Source organism: Mobula birostris, chromosome 13 (assembly GCF_030028105.1).
Source record: "Mobula birostris isolate sMobBir1 chromosome 13, sMobBir1.hap1, whole genome shotgun sequence".
Lineage (NCBI taxonomy): Eukaryota > Metazoa > Chordata > Chondrichthyes > Myliobatiformes > Myliobatidae > Mobula > Mobula birostris.
Window position 1 is genome coordinate 38,321,850 of NC_092382.1, and position 16,298 is coordinate 38,338,147.

Sequence of the window (16,298 nt, forward strand, 5' to 3'; positions counted from 1 at the left end):
TGGCTGCAGGCTGGGGCCCTGGGCCTTGAGCTTGGCTGCAGGCTGGGGCCCTGGGCCTTGAGCTTGGCTGCAGGCTGGCGTCCTGGGTCCTGAGCTTGGATGCAGGCTGGGGTCCTGGACCTTGAGCTTGGCTGCAGGCTGGGGTCCTGGGCCCTGAGCTTGGCTGCAGGCTGGGGTCCTGGGCCCTGAGCTTGGCTGTAGGTTGGGGTCCTGGGCCCTGAGCTTGGCTGCAGGCTGGGGTCCTGGGCCTTGAGCTTGGCTGCAGGCTGGGGCCCTGGGTCCTGAGCTTGGCTGCAGGCTGGGGTCCTGGGCCCTGAGCTTGGCTGCAGGCTGGGGTCCTGGGCCCTGAGGGCTGCAGGCTGGGGTCCTGGGCCCTGAGCTTGGCTGCAGGCTGGGGTCCTGGGCCCTGAGCTTGGCTGCAGGCTGGGGTCCTGGGCCCTGAGCTTGGCTGCAGGCTGGGGTCCTGGGCCCTGAGCTTGGCTGCAGGCTGGGGTCCTGGGCCCTGAGCTTGGCTGCAGGCTGGGGTCCTGGGCCCTGAGCTTGGCTGCAGGCTGGGGTCCTGGGCCCTGAGCTTGGCTGCAGGCTGGGGTCCTGGGCCCTGAGCTTTGATGCAGGCTGGGGTCTTAGGTCTTCGAGGCTTGTTTTCTTGGAGCTTGGCTTGGGATCTTCGAGGCTTGTGTTCTTGGAGCTTGGGTTGTGATCTTCGAGGCCTGGATTCTTGGACCTTCTCCTGGGCAGGACATGGAACTCCTGGGCAGGACACGGAACTTCACCCCACGGACGTAAGGACAGGAAGGGGCCGACCCAACCGCAGTGTAACGGCAAATGGCCTGCTTACCCAATGGAGACAAGGTACAGGAAGGGACAGAACCAACCACAGGGTAACGGCAAATGGCCTGCTTACCCAATGGAGACAAGGTACAGGAAGGGACAGAACCAACCACAGGGTAACGGCAATTACGGCCTGGCTTACTCAACAGAGGCAAGGACAGGAAAAGAGCTCAATCTGGGGTGGCTCTGAGTCTCGTGGCAGTCAGCAACCTTGGCTGGCTACAGAAACGGCCAATCCATACCACGATGACTGCTCTGACAAGTGGCAACAAGGATAAATGAAGCGTTGGTCCTCCAACCAGGCCTAGAGATCACGGATGGTTTCACTAGCCTTCCATCAGCAGGTTGCTCCAAAGGGGACTAACGAGACAAACCAGCAGCTCATACTCAACCCCAAGGCTACTTATATTCCAAGCTGAAAGATGGGAATCAGGTGCCCATGATTAACTCAACCAAACAAGGGACAGCTGGAAGACCCAGTGTCCTGAGTCCACGGACCGGACCGTGAACCGGAATGCGGACTTCACGGACCAGACCATGACAACACAAGGAGTCAGGCCCTGGACTAGGCTGGGACTCAGGATCTGGGCTAGGACTTGGTGGCTTCCTCACCACCGACTCAACCTACAAATTATCCTTTAAGGAATCCTGCACAAGTGCCGCCAAGTTTAGACTATTTGGAAAATAGTGTATTCGGTATTTCTTTCCCGAATGTGCATGGCTATACACTTCGGGACACGGTATTCCATCTGCTTCATTTACGCCCTTTCCTCTAAACGCCGAAGTCCTCTATAGCCTCTCTGATTCCTCAAAACTACCTGGCCCTTCAGCTCTCTTGATATGATCGGCAAACTTTGCAATACAGCTATTAATTCTGTCATCCAAGTCCTGTGGAACATTGCTAGTCACCGGCAGCCAACCAGAAAACATCCCCGTTATTACTATCCTTTGCATCTGCCAATCAGCCACTGTTTTATCCATGCAATAATCTTTCCCATGTCAAGTGACCGGTAACAATGAATATAGAATTGAGTCAGGTTTTATAAAAACAAACAAACATTTATTAATCTCTGCTCAAAAGTAGCGAAATGTATTTAAACGACTAACTTAATCGGAAGTTAACTGATCTACGGCAACTCTGAAACAGTTCTTAAAAGGGTAAATGCGAAAACAGTTCTTAAAGTGGTAAATTCGAACCCAGTTCTTAGAATGGTAAATTCAAAAGTCCGAGAGATTTATACAGTCAGTTAGGAGAGACTTTCCGAAAGTGAAGAATTCCTCGAGGACGTGACATTACTGCTGATCCCAGCCGGAACCTGCCTTGTCCGCAGGATTCACGGCGACGGAAATAAAATGGTTTAAAGGAACTGACCTTTTCCTCTGGAGAATAGTTACTGCACAATTCTTCCTGCTTTAGCAGAGGATATGTCAGATGCAGGTCACTATTTCTTGAACAAAGATTCAATAAATGTCGATCCTCTCCAATATAGCCGAACGACATCAGCTTTACTTAACTCTGTGAGTTCCTGTATTTTAGTAAGGTCTTCACTCTCCAATACTACTAACAATAGAAAATAGAACTCCACTTTAGAGGGAAACTAAACGAATATGCAGCATAACAGAATATCTGACGAATTAAATAACAAACTAAACTTAAAACTCAACTGGAAAAACTAACTACATCGCACCAGAGGTCTCTCTTTATATACCTGGTGAGAACATGTCATCAGGTGACCTCACATCGGTGGGAAAATTACATCATGTGACCTCCACAAGACGATTACATCATGCTCATCACATTATTAATTACATCATAGAACCATAGAAACTACAGCACAGAAACAGGCCTTTTGGCCCTTCTTGGCTGTGCCGAACCATTTTCTGCCTAGTCCCACTGACCTGCACACGGACCATATCCCTCCATACACCTCCCATCCATGTATCTGCCCAATTTATTCTTAAATGTTAAAAAAGAACCCGCATTTACCACCTCATCTGGCAGCTCATTCCATACTCCCACCACTCTCTGTGTGAAGAATCCCCCCCTAATGTTCCCTTTAAACTTTTCCCCCCTCACCCTAAACCCATGTCCTCTGTTTTTTTTTTCTCCCCTTGCCTCAGTGGAAAAAGCCTGCTTGCATTCACTCTATCTATACCCATCATAATTTTATATACCTTTATCAAATCTCCCCTCATTCTTCTACGCTCCAGGGAATAAAATCCTAACCTATTCAACCTTTCTCTGTAACTGAGTTTCTCAAGTCCTGACAACATGCTTGTAGACCTTCTCTGCACTCTTTCAACCTTATTTATATCCTTCCTGTAATTTGGTGACCAAAACTGAACACAATACTTCAGATTCGGCATCACCAATGCCTTATACAACCTCATCATAACATTCCAGCTCTTATACTCAATACTTTGATTAATAAAGGCCAATGTACCAAAAGCTCTCTTTACGACCCTATCTACTTGTGACACCACTTTTAGGGAATTTTGTATCTGTATTCCCAGATCCCTCTGTTCTACTGCACTCCTCAGTGCCTTACCATTAACCCTGTATGTTCTACCTTGGTTTGTCCTTCCAACATGCAATACCTCACACTTGTCTGTATTAAACTCCATCTGCCATTTTTCAGCCCATTTTTCCATCTGGTCCAAGTCCCTCTGCAGGCTCCGAAAACCTTCCTCACTGTCTGCTACACCTCCAATCTTTGTATCATTGTATCATCATGGTCATAAGACAGTCACAAGACACCCATGAGGTATGCAACACCTGTAATATCATGGGCTCATAACTTGTTAACCAGCCTCATGTGTGGCACCTTGTGAAACACCCTGTGAAACTGCAGGTTCACATGATCAACCGATTCTCCTTTGTCTATCTTGCTATTACCACTTCAATAAATTCAAACAATTTCAACACACTGTTCAGGCAAGATTTTCCCTTGAGGCAAACATGCTGAAGGCCGATTTTATTATGTGCCTCAAAGTGCCCTGAGAACACATCCCGAACAACTGACACTAATATCTACCCAACCAATGAGGTCAGACTAACTGTCCTAAAACTTCTGTTCTTCTATTTCTCTCCCTTCTTGAATAGCAGAGTGATATTTCCAAATTTGGAGTCTTCCGCAACCATATCAGACTTCATTGATTCTTGAAACATCATTACTAATAGCTCCACAATCTCTTCGGCTGCCTCTTGCAAAAATCTGGGATGTACACCATCTGGTCCAGGTATCTATTTACCTTCAGACCTTTTCTGTTTCCCAGGAACCTTCTCTCGAGTAATGGCAACTTCACACACTTCTGACCACGGACATCTGGACTTCCACCTTTCCGTTGGTTGCTTCCACAATGAAGACTGATATGAAGTACTAATTCAGTTCACCCGCCATCTCCTTGTCCCCAATTACTACTCACCCCACCCTCCCCAGGCATCGATTCCCCTGGTTCGATACCCACTCTTGCCTCTCTTTTACACTTTATGTATCTGAAGAAACATTTGGTATCATGTTTAATGTAATAAGCTAGCTTCATATTCCATCCTTCATTTCTTAATTACTTTTTTAGTTGCCTCTTGTTGGTATAGAAAAGTTTCCCAATCATCTAACTTCCCACCAGTTTTTGCTCTGTTATCTGCCCTCCCTTTGGCTTTTACGTTGGCTTTGCCTTCTCATCAGCCGTGGTTGTATGATGTTGTCTTTAGAATAGTTCTTCCTTTTTGGAACGTATATATCCTGTGTCTTCAGAATTGCTTCCCGTAATTACAGCCATTGATGCTTTGTCGTCATCCCTGCCAGTGTTTTTCTCCCTATCAAATTTGGCCAGTTCCTCTCTCATGCCTCTGTAATTGTCCTTATTCCACAGTTGTACTGATACATCTCACCTTAGCTTCTCCCTCACAAATTTCAGGATGAATTCTGTTATATTATGATCGCTTTCCCCTCAGGGTTCTTTTACCTTAGGTGATCTCATTCCGTTTATTGCACAACACCAAATCCAGAAATGCTGATCCCCAGCTGGGCACAACCAGGAGGTCGTTGCCCAGCTGTGTGCCTCAGTTATCTGTTCACACCCTTACTCTTCGTGATTTTTAGAAGTAACCTGGATGAGGAATTGAAGGGGTGGGTTAGTAAGTTTGCTGATGACACAGAGGTTGGGGGTGTTGTGGAGAGTGTGGAGGCCTGTCAGAGGTTACAGTGGGACATTGATAGGATGCAAAACTGGGCTGAGAGGTGGCAGATGGAGTTCAACCCAGACAAGTGTGAAATGGTTCATTTTGGTAGGTCAAATATGATGACAGAATGTAGTATCAATGGTAAGACTCTTGGCATTGTGGAGGATCAGAGGGATCTTGGGGTCCAAGTCAATAGGACGCTCAAAGCAGCTGCACAGGTGGACTCTGTGGTTAAGAAGGCATACGGTGTATTGGCCTTCATCAATCGTGGAATTGAATTTCAGAGCCGAGAGGTAATGTTGCAGCTATATTGGACCTTGGTCAAAACCCACTTGGAGTACTGTGCTCAGTTCTGGTCACCTCACTACAGGAAGGATGTGGAAACAAAAGAAAGGGTGCAGAGGAGATTTACAGGGATGTCGCCTGGATTGGGGAGCATGCCTTATGAAAACAGGTTGACTGAACTCAGCCTTTTCTCCTCAGAGCGAAGGAAGATGAGAGGTGACCTGATAGAGGTGTAAAAGATGATGAGAGCCATTGATTGTGTGGATAGTCATGGGCTTTTCCCCAGGCCTGAAATGGCTGCCACAAGAGGGCACAGGGAGTAGGTATAAAGCTTGGGAGTCGGTACAGAGGAGACGTTGGGGGTAAGATTTGTACGCAGAGAGTGGTGAGTGCATGAAATGGGCTGCCGGCAACAGTGGGGGAGGCGGACACTATAGGGTATTTTAAGAGACTTTTGGATTGGTACATGGAGCTTAGAAACAGTTATGGGTAACCCTAGTAATTTCTAAGGTAGGGGCATGTTTGGCACAACTTTGCAGGCTGAAGGGCCTGTATGGTGCTGTACGTTATTCTATGTAAACACTTCAGAAGCAGGGAAAATGACCCATAATGTGGAAATGAGCCATGAATAAGGAGGTTAACTACCAATGTCATTCTTCCTCAGCCCAGAGATTTGAGTGGTGAAGAACATCTCAGACAGAACTGCAGTCAACTTGACTTCTTCAGTCTGCAGAAAATTCAAGGGGAACCTCTTCACCCACAGAGTGGAGACTTTTGGAACCCATCATCACAGGGAGAGCGAGAGGGGAACAACAGGGGAGGACTGAAAAGGACTGTCATGGAACAGAATCACTGGCAGGGTCCAGCCGGCCTGAGTTGACTCTTTACTGTACACAGGGTGTGTTATAAATTCACTAAGTACCAGAGACAGAGTTTACAATAGAACTGATTTATTGTCTCAGATCCAGAATATTAAACTCCAGTCCCATTAAAGGTGAATGTGTAGCAGAAGTAACTCCTCCCATGCCCAGTGACCAGGGTTTCAGGTTTCAGGTTTATTATCACCGGCATTTTAAGTGAAATTTGTTGATTTAGCAGCAGCAGTTCAATGCAATACATATTTTGGCATAGATAATAATATAATACATAAATTAGAACATAGTAAATAAACAAGTAAATCAATTATGCATAATGAATACATTATTAAAATGTGTAAAAACACAAATGCTGCATATTAAAAAAGTGTCCAAAGCTTTCAAAGTCCATTCAGGAATCGGATGGCAGAAGGGAAGAAGCTGTTCCTGAATCACTGAGTGTGTGCCCTCAGGCTTCTGTATCTCCCACCTGATGGCAACAGTGAGAAAAGGGCATGCCCTGGGTGATGATGGTGCAGAACTGGGTGTGGTGACCAGCAGCAATAATTGCAGAGTTCAGCACCAACAGTCACTCTCGAAATTGCATTCAGCAACGGTGATGGACAAATATCCGGTATGCAGCTTATTGAAACTTCCTCCCCAGTGTGAACCCTGTAGTGTGTCACAAGTTTAGTTTACTGAGCAAATCCCTTCCAACATTCACAGCAGTGTATGGCCTTTCCCCAGTGAGAACTCAATGATGCACATTTGGTGGAGATGGCTGAGAGAATCTCTTCCCAATATCTGAGCAGGTGAACGTCCTCGACCCGGTGTGAACTCGCTGGTGTCTCTGTAGGCTGGATGACCGAGAGAATCTCTTCCCACAGACTGAGCAGGTGAACGGCCTCTCCCCAGTGTGAACTCGCTGGTGTCTCAGTAGGTGAAATGATGAAGTGAATCCCTTCCCACAGTCTAGTAGGTGAATGGCCTCTCCCCAGTGTGAACTGACTGGTGTCTCTGTAGGCTGGATGACTCAGTGAATCCCTTCCCACAGTCTGAGCAGGTGAACGGCTTCTCCCCAGTGTGAACTCGCTGATGACTCTGTACGTGGGATGACCGAGTGAATCCCTTCCCACAGTCTGAGCAGGTGAATGGCCTCTCTCCAGTGTGAACTCTCTGATGTACCTTCAGTTCATATGACCGAGTGAATCCCTTCCCACAGTCCGAGCAGGTGAACGGCCTCTCTCCAGTGTGAACTGACTGGTGTCTCTGTAGGCTGGATGACTCAGTGAATCCCTTCCCACATTCTGAGCAGGTGAACGGCTTCTCCCCAGTGTGAACTCGCTGGTGTCTCTGTAGGTGGGATGACTGAGTGAATCCCTCCCCACAGTCTGAGCATGTGAACGGCCTCTCCCCGGTGTGAACTCGCTGATGTACCTTCAGTTGAGATGACTGAGTGAATCCCTTCCCACAGTCTGAGCAGGTGAACAGCCTCTCTCCAGTGTGAACTCTCTGATGTACCTTCAGTTCATATGAGCAAGTGAATCCCTTCCCACAGTCTGAGCAGGTGAACGGCTTCTCCCCAGTGTGAACTCGCTGATGACTCTGTAGGTGGGATGACCGAGTGAATCTCTTCCCACAGTCTGAGCAGGTGAACGGCTTCTCCCCAGTGTGAACTCGCTGATGACTCTGTAGCTGGGATGATCGAGTGAATCCCTTCCCACAGTTTGAGCGGGTGAACGGCCTCTCTCCAGTGTGAACTCGCTGATGTACCTTCAGATTAGATGAGCAAAAGAATCCCTTCCCACATTCTAAGCAGGTGAACGGCCACTCCCCTGTGTGAACTGACTTGTGTACCAGTAGTTTGGATGACCGAGTGAATCCCTTCCCACAGTCTGAGCAGGTGAATGGCCTCTCTCCGGTGTGAACTCTCTGATGTACCTTCAGTTCAGATAACCAAGTGTATCCTTTCCCGCAGTCTGAGCAGGTGAATGGCCTCTCTCCAGTGTGAACTCTCTGATGCCCCTTCAGTTTAGATGAGTACGTGAATCCCTTCCCGCAGTCTGAGCAGGTGAACGGCCGCTCCTCGGTGTGAACTGACTGGTGAGCCATCAGGTCAGATGACCGAGTGAATCCTTCCCCACAAATTCAGCAGATGACCAGCCTCTGCCCAGTGTGAACTGACTGGTGTGTCCACAGGTGGGAAGACCGACTGAATCCCTTCTCACACACAGAACAGGTGAATGGCCTTGTCCCAGTGTGAACTTGCTGATATTCCGTCAGTTGAGATGAGGGACTGAATCCATTCCCAGTGTCTGAGCAGATGAATGGGATCTCTCCTGTGTGAAGTGACGGGTGTGCCAGTCGGTCAGATGAGCGAGTGAATCCCTCCCCACAGTCTGAGTAGGAAGGATGATCGAGTGAATCTCTTACTACAGTTCTTAAATATCTGGACAGAGACAGAAAAACTGGCGTGTTGTGTTCGAGATTCCTGTAGATAGATTCCTTGTCGTTTTTAACCTGTAAAAACATTTACAAAATCCATCAGTGGGTGAAGGACAACATTTCACACCAGATCACTTTAGTCACCAAGGTGTGATCTGACATCACACTGTCACAGTGAGGGTCAACGCAAGTTGGAGAAATCATCTTCTAACTTCTGTCCCTATCTAACTGTGATACTACATTCAGTGAAATATAGACCTGTATTCCCAGATCCCCTTTCTTCTGCAACACTCCTCAGTGCCCTACCAGTCACTGAGTACAGCCTATGTCCTATCAAAAAGCAACACCCCACACTTGCCTGCAGTAAATTCCATTTTTTGGTTTCACAACCCATTTTTGCAGCAGGTCGAGATTGCACTACAAGCCATGATAGTCTTCCTCGCTGTCCACTACACCACCAATCTTGGTGCCATCCACAAATTTGCTGATCCAGTGAACCACACTATCATCCAGATTACTGATATAAATGACAAACAACAACAGACCCAACACTGATCCCTGCGGCACACCACAAGTCACAGGGTTCCAGTCAGAGAGGCAACCATCTGCTACCACACTCTGGCATCTCTCAAAGCCAGTGTCTCATCCAATTTACTATCTCATCTTGAATGCTGAGTGACTGAACCTTCTTGACCAACCTTCCATATGAGACTCTGTCAAGTGCCTTGCTAAAGTCCATGTAGACAACATCCACTGCCTTGCCTTCATCCACTTTCCTGATAACTTCCTTGAGAGACTCTATAAGATTGGTTAGACATGACCTACCGTGTGCAACGCCATGCTGTCTATCCTTAATCAGTCCACATCTATCCAAATACTTATATATCTGGTTCCTGCACATACATTCCAATAACTTTCCCAGTACTGATGTCAAGCGCACCAACATACAATTTCTTAGTTTACTTTCAGAGCCTGCCTTGAACAGCGGAACAACATTGGCTGTCCTCCAATCCTCCAGTCCCTCACCTGTCACTAAGGATGATTTATATATCTGTGCTTGGGCCCCGACAATTTCTTCACTTGTCTTCCACAGGGTCCCAGGGAACAACTTGTCAGGCCCTGGGGATTTATCCATGGTAATTTGCCTTAAGACAGGAAACACCTCCACCTCTGTAATCTGTACAGGGTCCATGAAGTTGATGCTGCTTTGCCTCACTTCTATAGACTGTGTTCATCTCCGGTGCAAATACGGATGCAAACAAAATCTCCCCCATCTATATTGTCTCCTCATATGGATTACCATTCTGATCTTCCAGAGGATTATTTTTTTCCCTTGCAACGTTTTTGCTCTTAACAGGTCTGCAGAATCCCTGAAGAGTCTCCTAAACCTTGTCTGCTGGGGCAACCTCATGCCTTCTTTTATTTCTTTCATAAGTGTTCACTTGAATTTCCTGTACTTCATAGGAAGGAAGGAAGGAACGTCGACTCAGACCATGACAGGCCTGCATCGGGCATTTTCATGCCTTACAAGACGCAGGTTGGAAGTCTGTGTGGGGCGCCACTCCTCGCACAGACACTAGAGCAATGTGTGGTTAAGTGCCTTGCTCAAAGACACAAACACGCTGCCACAGCTGAGGCTCGAACTTCATAAGTATCCCATTTGTTCCTATTTTCCTGTACCTGGTATGCAACTCCTTTTTATTGATCGGGGAGATGAAAGCCAAAGGGGTGATAGAGCTGCATGTCGAGAGGTGGGGGTAGGGGGGGGATGTTTAAACTAAAGTTGCAGGGTGAATGGGAGCCTGAATAACAGAACAGATAGTGGAGGGGTTGTGGGGACAGATGTTGTTCTGTCCTCAGACAAAGTCAGGAATGAAAAAGTTGAGCATGGTGCAGTGAATATGCTCAATCCTGTATATTTCAATACAGGGAGCAGCGTAGGAAAGGCAGATGTGTTCAGGGCATGGAACAAACCCTGGAATTATGACACTAGGATCTGGCAACTGTGGACTGGGACAGGCTGCTTTATGACAAAGGTGTGCTTGGTAAATGGGAGGCCTTCAAGGTGAAGTTTTGAAAGTACAAAGCGGGTATGTGCTTGTCAGAATAAAAGGTAAAGATAGAAACTGTAGGGAACCTTGGATTTCAAGAGATATTGAGACCCTGGTGAAGCACAAAATGGAGTTGCATAACAGGGAGAGGCAGGTAGGTTCTTATGGAGTATAAGAAAAGCAAGAGAACACATAAGAAATAAATCAGGATGTCTAAAAGAAGGCATGAGATTGCCCTCACAGAAAAAATATAGGATAATCCTAACAGATTCCAGAGATAGATTAAGAGCAAAAGTATTGCAAGGGACAATGTTAGTCCTCCGAAAGACCAGAATGGCAATCCGTGTTTGGAACCAAAGCAGACGGGGAAGATCATCTCTATTTACTCAGGAGATGGACACAGAGTCTATGGAAGTGTGGGAAAGTGGCATTAACATCGTGGACCCTGTACAGATTAAAGAAGAGGGGATGTTTGCTATCCTGAGGCAGATTAGGGTGGATAAATCTCCAGGGCATGACAAGGCGCTCCCTTGGACCCCACGGGAGGTAAGTACAGAAATTGTCGAGGCCCCTAGCAGAGATAATTAAATCATCCTTGGTGACAGGGGGAGGTACCAGAGGACTGGAGAACAGCCAATGTTGTTTCGCTGTTTAACATAGAACATAGAAATCTACAACATATTACAGAGCCTTCAGGCCACAAAGTTGGGCCGACCACGTAACCTACTCTAGAAACTGCCTAGAATTTCCATAACGCAAAGCCCTCTGTTTTCATGAGCTCCATGTACCTATCGAAGAGTCTCTTAAAAGATCCTATTGTATCCGTCTCTACCACCATTGCTGGCAGTGCATTCCACTTACCCACCATTCTCTGTGGGAAAAACTTACCCGTGACATCCCCTCGGTACACATTTCGAAGCACCTTAAAACTGTGCCCCCTCGTGTTAGCCATTTCAGCCCTGGGAAAAAAGTCTCTGGCTATCCACATGATCAATGCCCCTCATCATCTTATACACCTAAAAACAGCTCTGAACATAAACAAGGAAATTATACATTGCTTTGAGTGTTTTTTCAAAGTATACAGAATTACGAGGGTAAATGCAAGTAGGTTTTTTCCACTGAGGTTGGGTGGGACTATAACCAGAGGTCATGGGTAAGTGGTGAAGGTGAAAATTTAAGGGGAATATGTGGGAAAACTCTTCACTGAAATGGTTGTGACAGTGTGGAATGAGATGCCAGCACAAGTGGTTCATGCCAGCTGAATTTCACCATTTAAGTGAAGCTGGGATAGGTACCTTGATGGTAAGGGTATGGAGGGTGATGGTCCCGGTGCAGGTGGTTGCATTAGACAGCTTAAATGTTATCATCATTGTCTAGAGGGGACAAACGGCCTGTTTCTGCACAGAATTTCTCCATGTTTCTATGACAGAGAAGCTGGCCAAACTTGACTGGAAGGGGAAACTGGTAGGAATAACGACAGAGCAGCAATTGCTGGAGTTTCTGGGAGCAACTCGGGAGCTGAGTGATAGATACATCCCAAATAAGTAGAAGCATTGTAAAGGCAGGAGGACACAACCGTGGCTGAAATGAGAAGACAAAGCCAACATCAACATAAAAGCCAAAGAGAGGGCAAATAATACAACAAAAGCTATTGGAAAGTTTTTAAAACCAACAGAAGACAACTAAAAAAAAAAATCAGATATGCTCAGGACATTGATTTATGATTTGCCGTCATTAACGAGTCTTGGTAGCACCCAACAGTCCGAGGCATTTAGAGGAACAAGATCTCCGGGGCCTCAATATCTCTTGAAAACCAAGGATCCCTGCACCAGTTACCTTTCAACTTTTATTTTGTCATGCTCATATAAACTCTACACTTTCACTATTCCACTTCTGAAGGCCTCCCACTTACCAAGTACACCTTTGATAGAAAACAGCCTTTCCCAAAACACACTTGTCAGATCCTTTCTGATGCCATCAAAATTGACCTATCCCCAATTTAGAATCTCAATCCATGGTCCAGACCTCTCTTTTTCCATATTTACTTGGAATCTCATGGCATTATGACCACCAGATACAAAGTGTTCCCATACACTAATTTTTGTCACTAGCCCTGGATCATTTCCTAATAGCTTTTTACACACTTCTACATTGGGAATTCTACATGTTGATAAGGACACATTTGACAAACTCTACCCCAGGTAGTCTTTTTCCAGTATGAACGACCCAGTCAATATTTGTAAAGTTAAAATCACTTACTATATGAACATATGTTTCTTGGCATAGTCTGCAATCTCTCTACAAATTTGTTCCTCTAAATCCCTCAGACTGTTGGATGCAACCAAGTCCCAGTAATGGCTACAATATCATTATTCTATGTCCTAAGCTCATCTGGATTTCCTACGATGCTTCTTGCATTGTGATATACACAGCTCTGCACATTCATCATACCATGCTCAACCTTTTGATTGCTGACTTTGTCTGAACAACATCTGTCTGGGTGTCAAGAAAGCAACCTCTCCCTCAATGTCACACAAAAAAAAGGAACTGGTTGTGGACTACAGAAGGAATGGAGACATCAATGAATCCAGAGTTGAGAGAGGAAACAGCTTTAAGTTCCTCGGCATGAACATCACCGAGGATCTCATCTGGTCTGTGCACACCGGCTGTGTGGTATGTGGCTGTGTACCTCTTCCACCTCAGAAGCTTGAAGAAGTTTGGGATGGGGTCCCAAATCCTAAGAATTTTCTACAGGGACACAATTGAGAGCATCCTGACCGGCTGCATCACTGCCTGGTATGGGATCTGTACTTCCCTCAATCGCAGGGCTCTGCAGAGAGTGGTGCAGACAGCCCAGAGCATCTGTAGATGCGAACTTTCCACTATTTAGGACATTTACAAAGACAGGTGCGTATAAAGGCCCGAAGGATCATTGGGGATCCGACTTACCCCAACCACAAACTGTTCCAGCTGCTACCCTCCAGAAAATGGTACTGCAGCATAAAAGCCAGGCCCAACAGGCTCCTGGACAGCTACTTCCACCAGGCCATCAGACTGATTAATTCCTACTGATGCAATTGTATTTCTATGTTATAATGACTGTACTATTTATTATAAATTACTAAAAATTACACATTGCACATTTAGATGGAGAAGTAATGTAAAGATTTCTACTCTTCATGTATATTAAGGATATAAGTCATTTCAATTCACCCTTTCCACCCATCTGTTCTGCCATTCTGGCTCCAATCCCACCTGCAACTTTAATTTAACCACCAACCCCTGCCACACACTAGCACTAGCTAGCAAGCCTCACCACTAGGATATTAGACCTCTGCTAGTTTTAATTCCCTAACTAACAAAGCCCCTATCAGCCCTTTGAAATTCCTCTGCTAGGTAATCCCCCCTAACAGTTCCGAAAGTGGTCCACCTGTTGTTGTGTGGGATAGCAACAAGAGTACTCTGCGATGGCTATTTAACCTCATTCCCCTTACTGACTCTCATCCAGTTTCCTGTGTCCTGCACCTTGGGTGTAACTCACCTCTCCTCATGTCATATCCATCACGCCCTCTAACTCCCAAATGATCTGGAATTCATCCATTTCCAGCTCAAACTCCCTAACGTGCAGGGTTACAAACTGCAGCTGGATGCACACCTAGCAGGTGAGGGTGTCAAGGACACTTGAAGTCTCCCCACCTTCCCACCAATGTCCCATCTAATTTGTAATGAGCCGTGTGCCAAAAAATCTTGTGCTGTGCAATTTTTACCCAGTGACAACAATATGTGCACACTGAACTTTAAATAGAGGTACTCATTTTAACAGCTAGTAAATCACTGTCAATAAGAACTTTGATATCCTCTGGATTTGATCAAGTTCATCTGCATTCTCACACAACCTACGTAGCAGGCCTGTAGAGGGTTAGGAAGAATTTTCTCACTCCAGCTTTTGCACACCATCCATATCTGATTTGCTTGCTAAATGACACTTTTAAAAGTCAGATTTCCAAATATCAGTCCACTTCCTCCCATTTGCAAATTTTCCAGCAACTTTTACATCGCCACAATACACACAGTTTCTGTTTTGTACATAAATATTTCCCCTGAACCCTTCCCCCAGGTGTCTGACGGTGCTGAGCTTATTGATGGCAATGCCAATGAATATCAAGGGAAAGGCAGTACTCTGTCCGGCACATTTGTGATGTGAAAGCTACTTGTTGCCCAGGACAAAAGTGTTTGATATAATTATGTACCCAGAGAGAGTGGGTCAAAACGTGTTCTCACGAGTAGAAAAGTCCAGAACAAGAGCAGGTAGAAGAAGCAACACACACAAAAAGCTGGAGGAACTCAGCAGGCCAGGCAGCATCTAAGGAAGAGTACTAATGCAGAATTCCTCCAGCAATTCGTGTGTGTTGCTTGGATTTCCAGCATCTGCAGATTTTCTCTCGTTTGTGATAGCAGGTAGAACAAAGGTGATTTAAAAGATTTGTTCCCTTTCTCCGAGTTCCCAATCCTTGCATTTAGACAGCTGGAGCTCAGCTCTGTCTGAGAGATCCATCGGTTCCCATTCCCTCATCAGCCGGAAGCTCCCCGGGGTCCGTGTACGGGTCGTGGGGCTGAGAGAGAGAGGGAAGAGATCAGGACTGTCCCGGGATTGCGGGTCACGGTGTCCGGAACTCACAGTAATTGTCCCGAATTCGATGTTGAAAACCCCACCAGCAAACTGTCTCTTACCTGGGGTCGATGTTCCGAGGCCTTTACTGTACTGCGCGCATGCGCGACATTCGAGCACAAACATCAACCTTGACACCTGCGCATTTCATCGGTGCTTCGGCGACGGCGATAATTGTGACGCAGAGCTTTCTGGGTAATCACGGTGCCATTAAAAGTTTCAGCAAAATAAACACAATCAGATAAATACCACAATAATAATTATAAAACACACAATACGGATGATTAATACATTGATCGTATATCCATGAAATGACGCTAGGCAGAGGAGTGTCTGGACATGCGGTGACTGAGAGGAAATGTTAAATTGGTGGTGATGGGGGTAGTGAAGGGTGAGTTAGAGGGTGGAGACGTTGCTCAGTCTTATTGCTTGGGGAACCTAAATATTTTTTCAGTTTGCTGGTCCTGGTGCAGATGCTATGTAGCCTCTTCCCTGATGGGAGTGGAACAAACAGTTAATGAACAGGGAGCCTTCATGGTATTACTGGCCATTTTATGGCACCAGTCTGTATATATGTCCTTGATGGGGGTCTGCTGGTGCCGGTGATGTGTTGGGCAGTTTGACTATCCGACGTACAGCCTTCCTGTTCACCACAATGTCGTTCCCGTACCTTGTAGTGATGCAACATGTTACGATGCTCTCTGCTGTACTTCTGCTGTAAGACCTGAGTATACGTGTACGATACATAGTCCATCCGTTTTCATCCTCCTGGGAAAGTCGGAATGCTGGTGAGATTTCCTGATTGTGTGGAATGTGTTCTGGGACCATGAAAGGTTGTGAGAGATGTGCATGGCTCAGGAGTTTGAAACTGCTTCCAGTTTCCACAGCTATGCTGCTGATGTAAAGATGTATGTGAGTGGTACAAGTTCTCCTGAAGTCGATAACCAATTCCTTCGTCTCATTGACATTGAGGAAGAGGG

At 46.2% G+C, this 16,298-nt stretch overlaps 2 protein-coding genes across 4 annotated transcripts in view; one reads left to right on the forward strand and one right to left on the reverse strand.

Moving 5' to 3' along the window:
- Positions 1–6,499, forward strand: part of LOC140206729 (uncharacterized) — a 46,528-nt gene extending 40,029 nt beyond the window's left edge. For all 3 annotated transcript variants that reach the window (XM_072274923.1, XM_072274915.1, XM_072274916.1), the window contains one exon: positions 5,964–6,499. In XM_072274923.1, the coding sequence (XP_072131024.1) occupies positions 5,964–6,179 (216 nt within the window). In that variant the 3' untranslated portion in view covers positions 6,180–6,499. The remainder of the gene's footprint in view (positions 1–5,963) is intronic.
- The window catches only part of LOC140207898 (uncharacterized), a 188,254-nt gene extending 172,813 nt beyond the window's left edge, over positions 1–15,441 (reverse strand). Inside the window, exons 1-2 of the mRNA XM_072276441.1 lie at positions 15,381–15,441; positions 7,187–8,673 (exon numbers count right to left, since the gene is read on the reverse strand). Coding sequence (XP_072132542.1) covers positions 7,187–8,265 — 1,079 coding nt within the window. The 5' untranslated portion in view covers positions 8,266–8,673; positions 15,381–15,441. The remainder of the gene's footprint in view (positions 1–7,186; positions 8,674–15,380) is intronic.
- Positions 15,442–16,298: the final 857 nt, after the last annotated feature.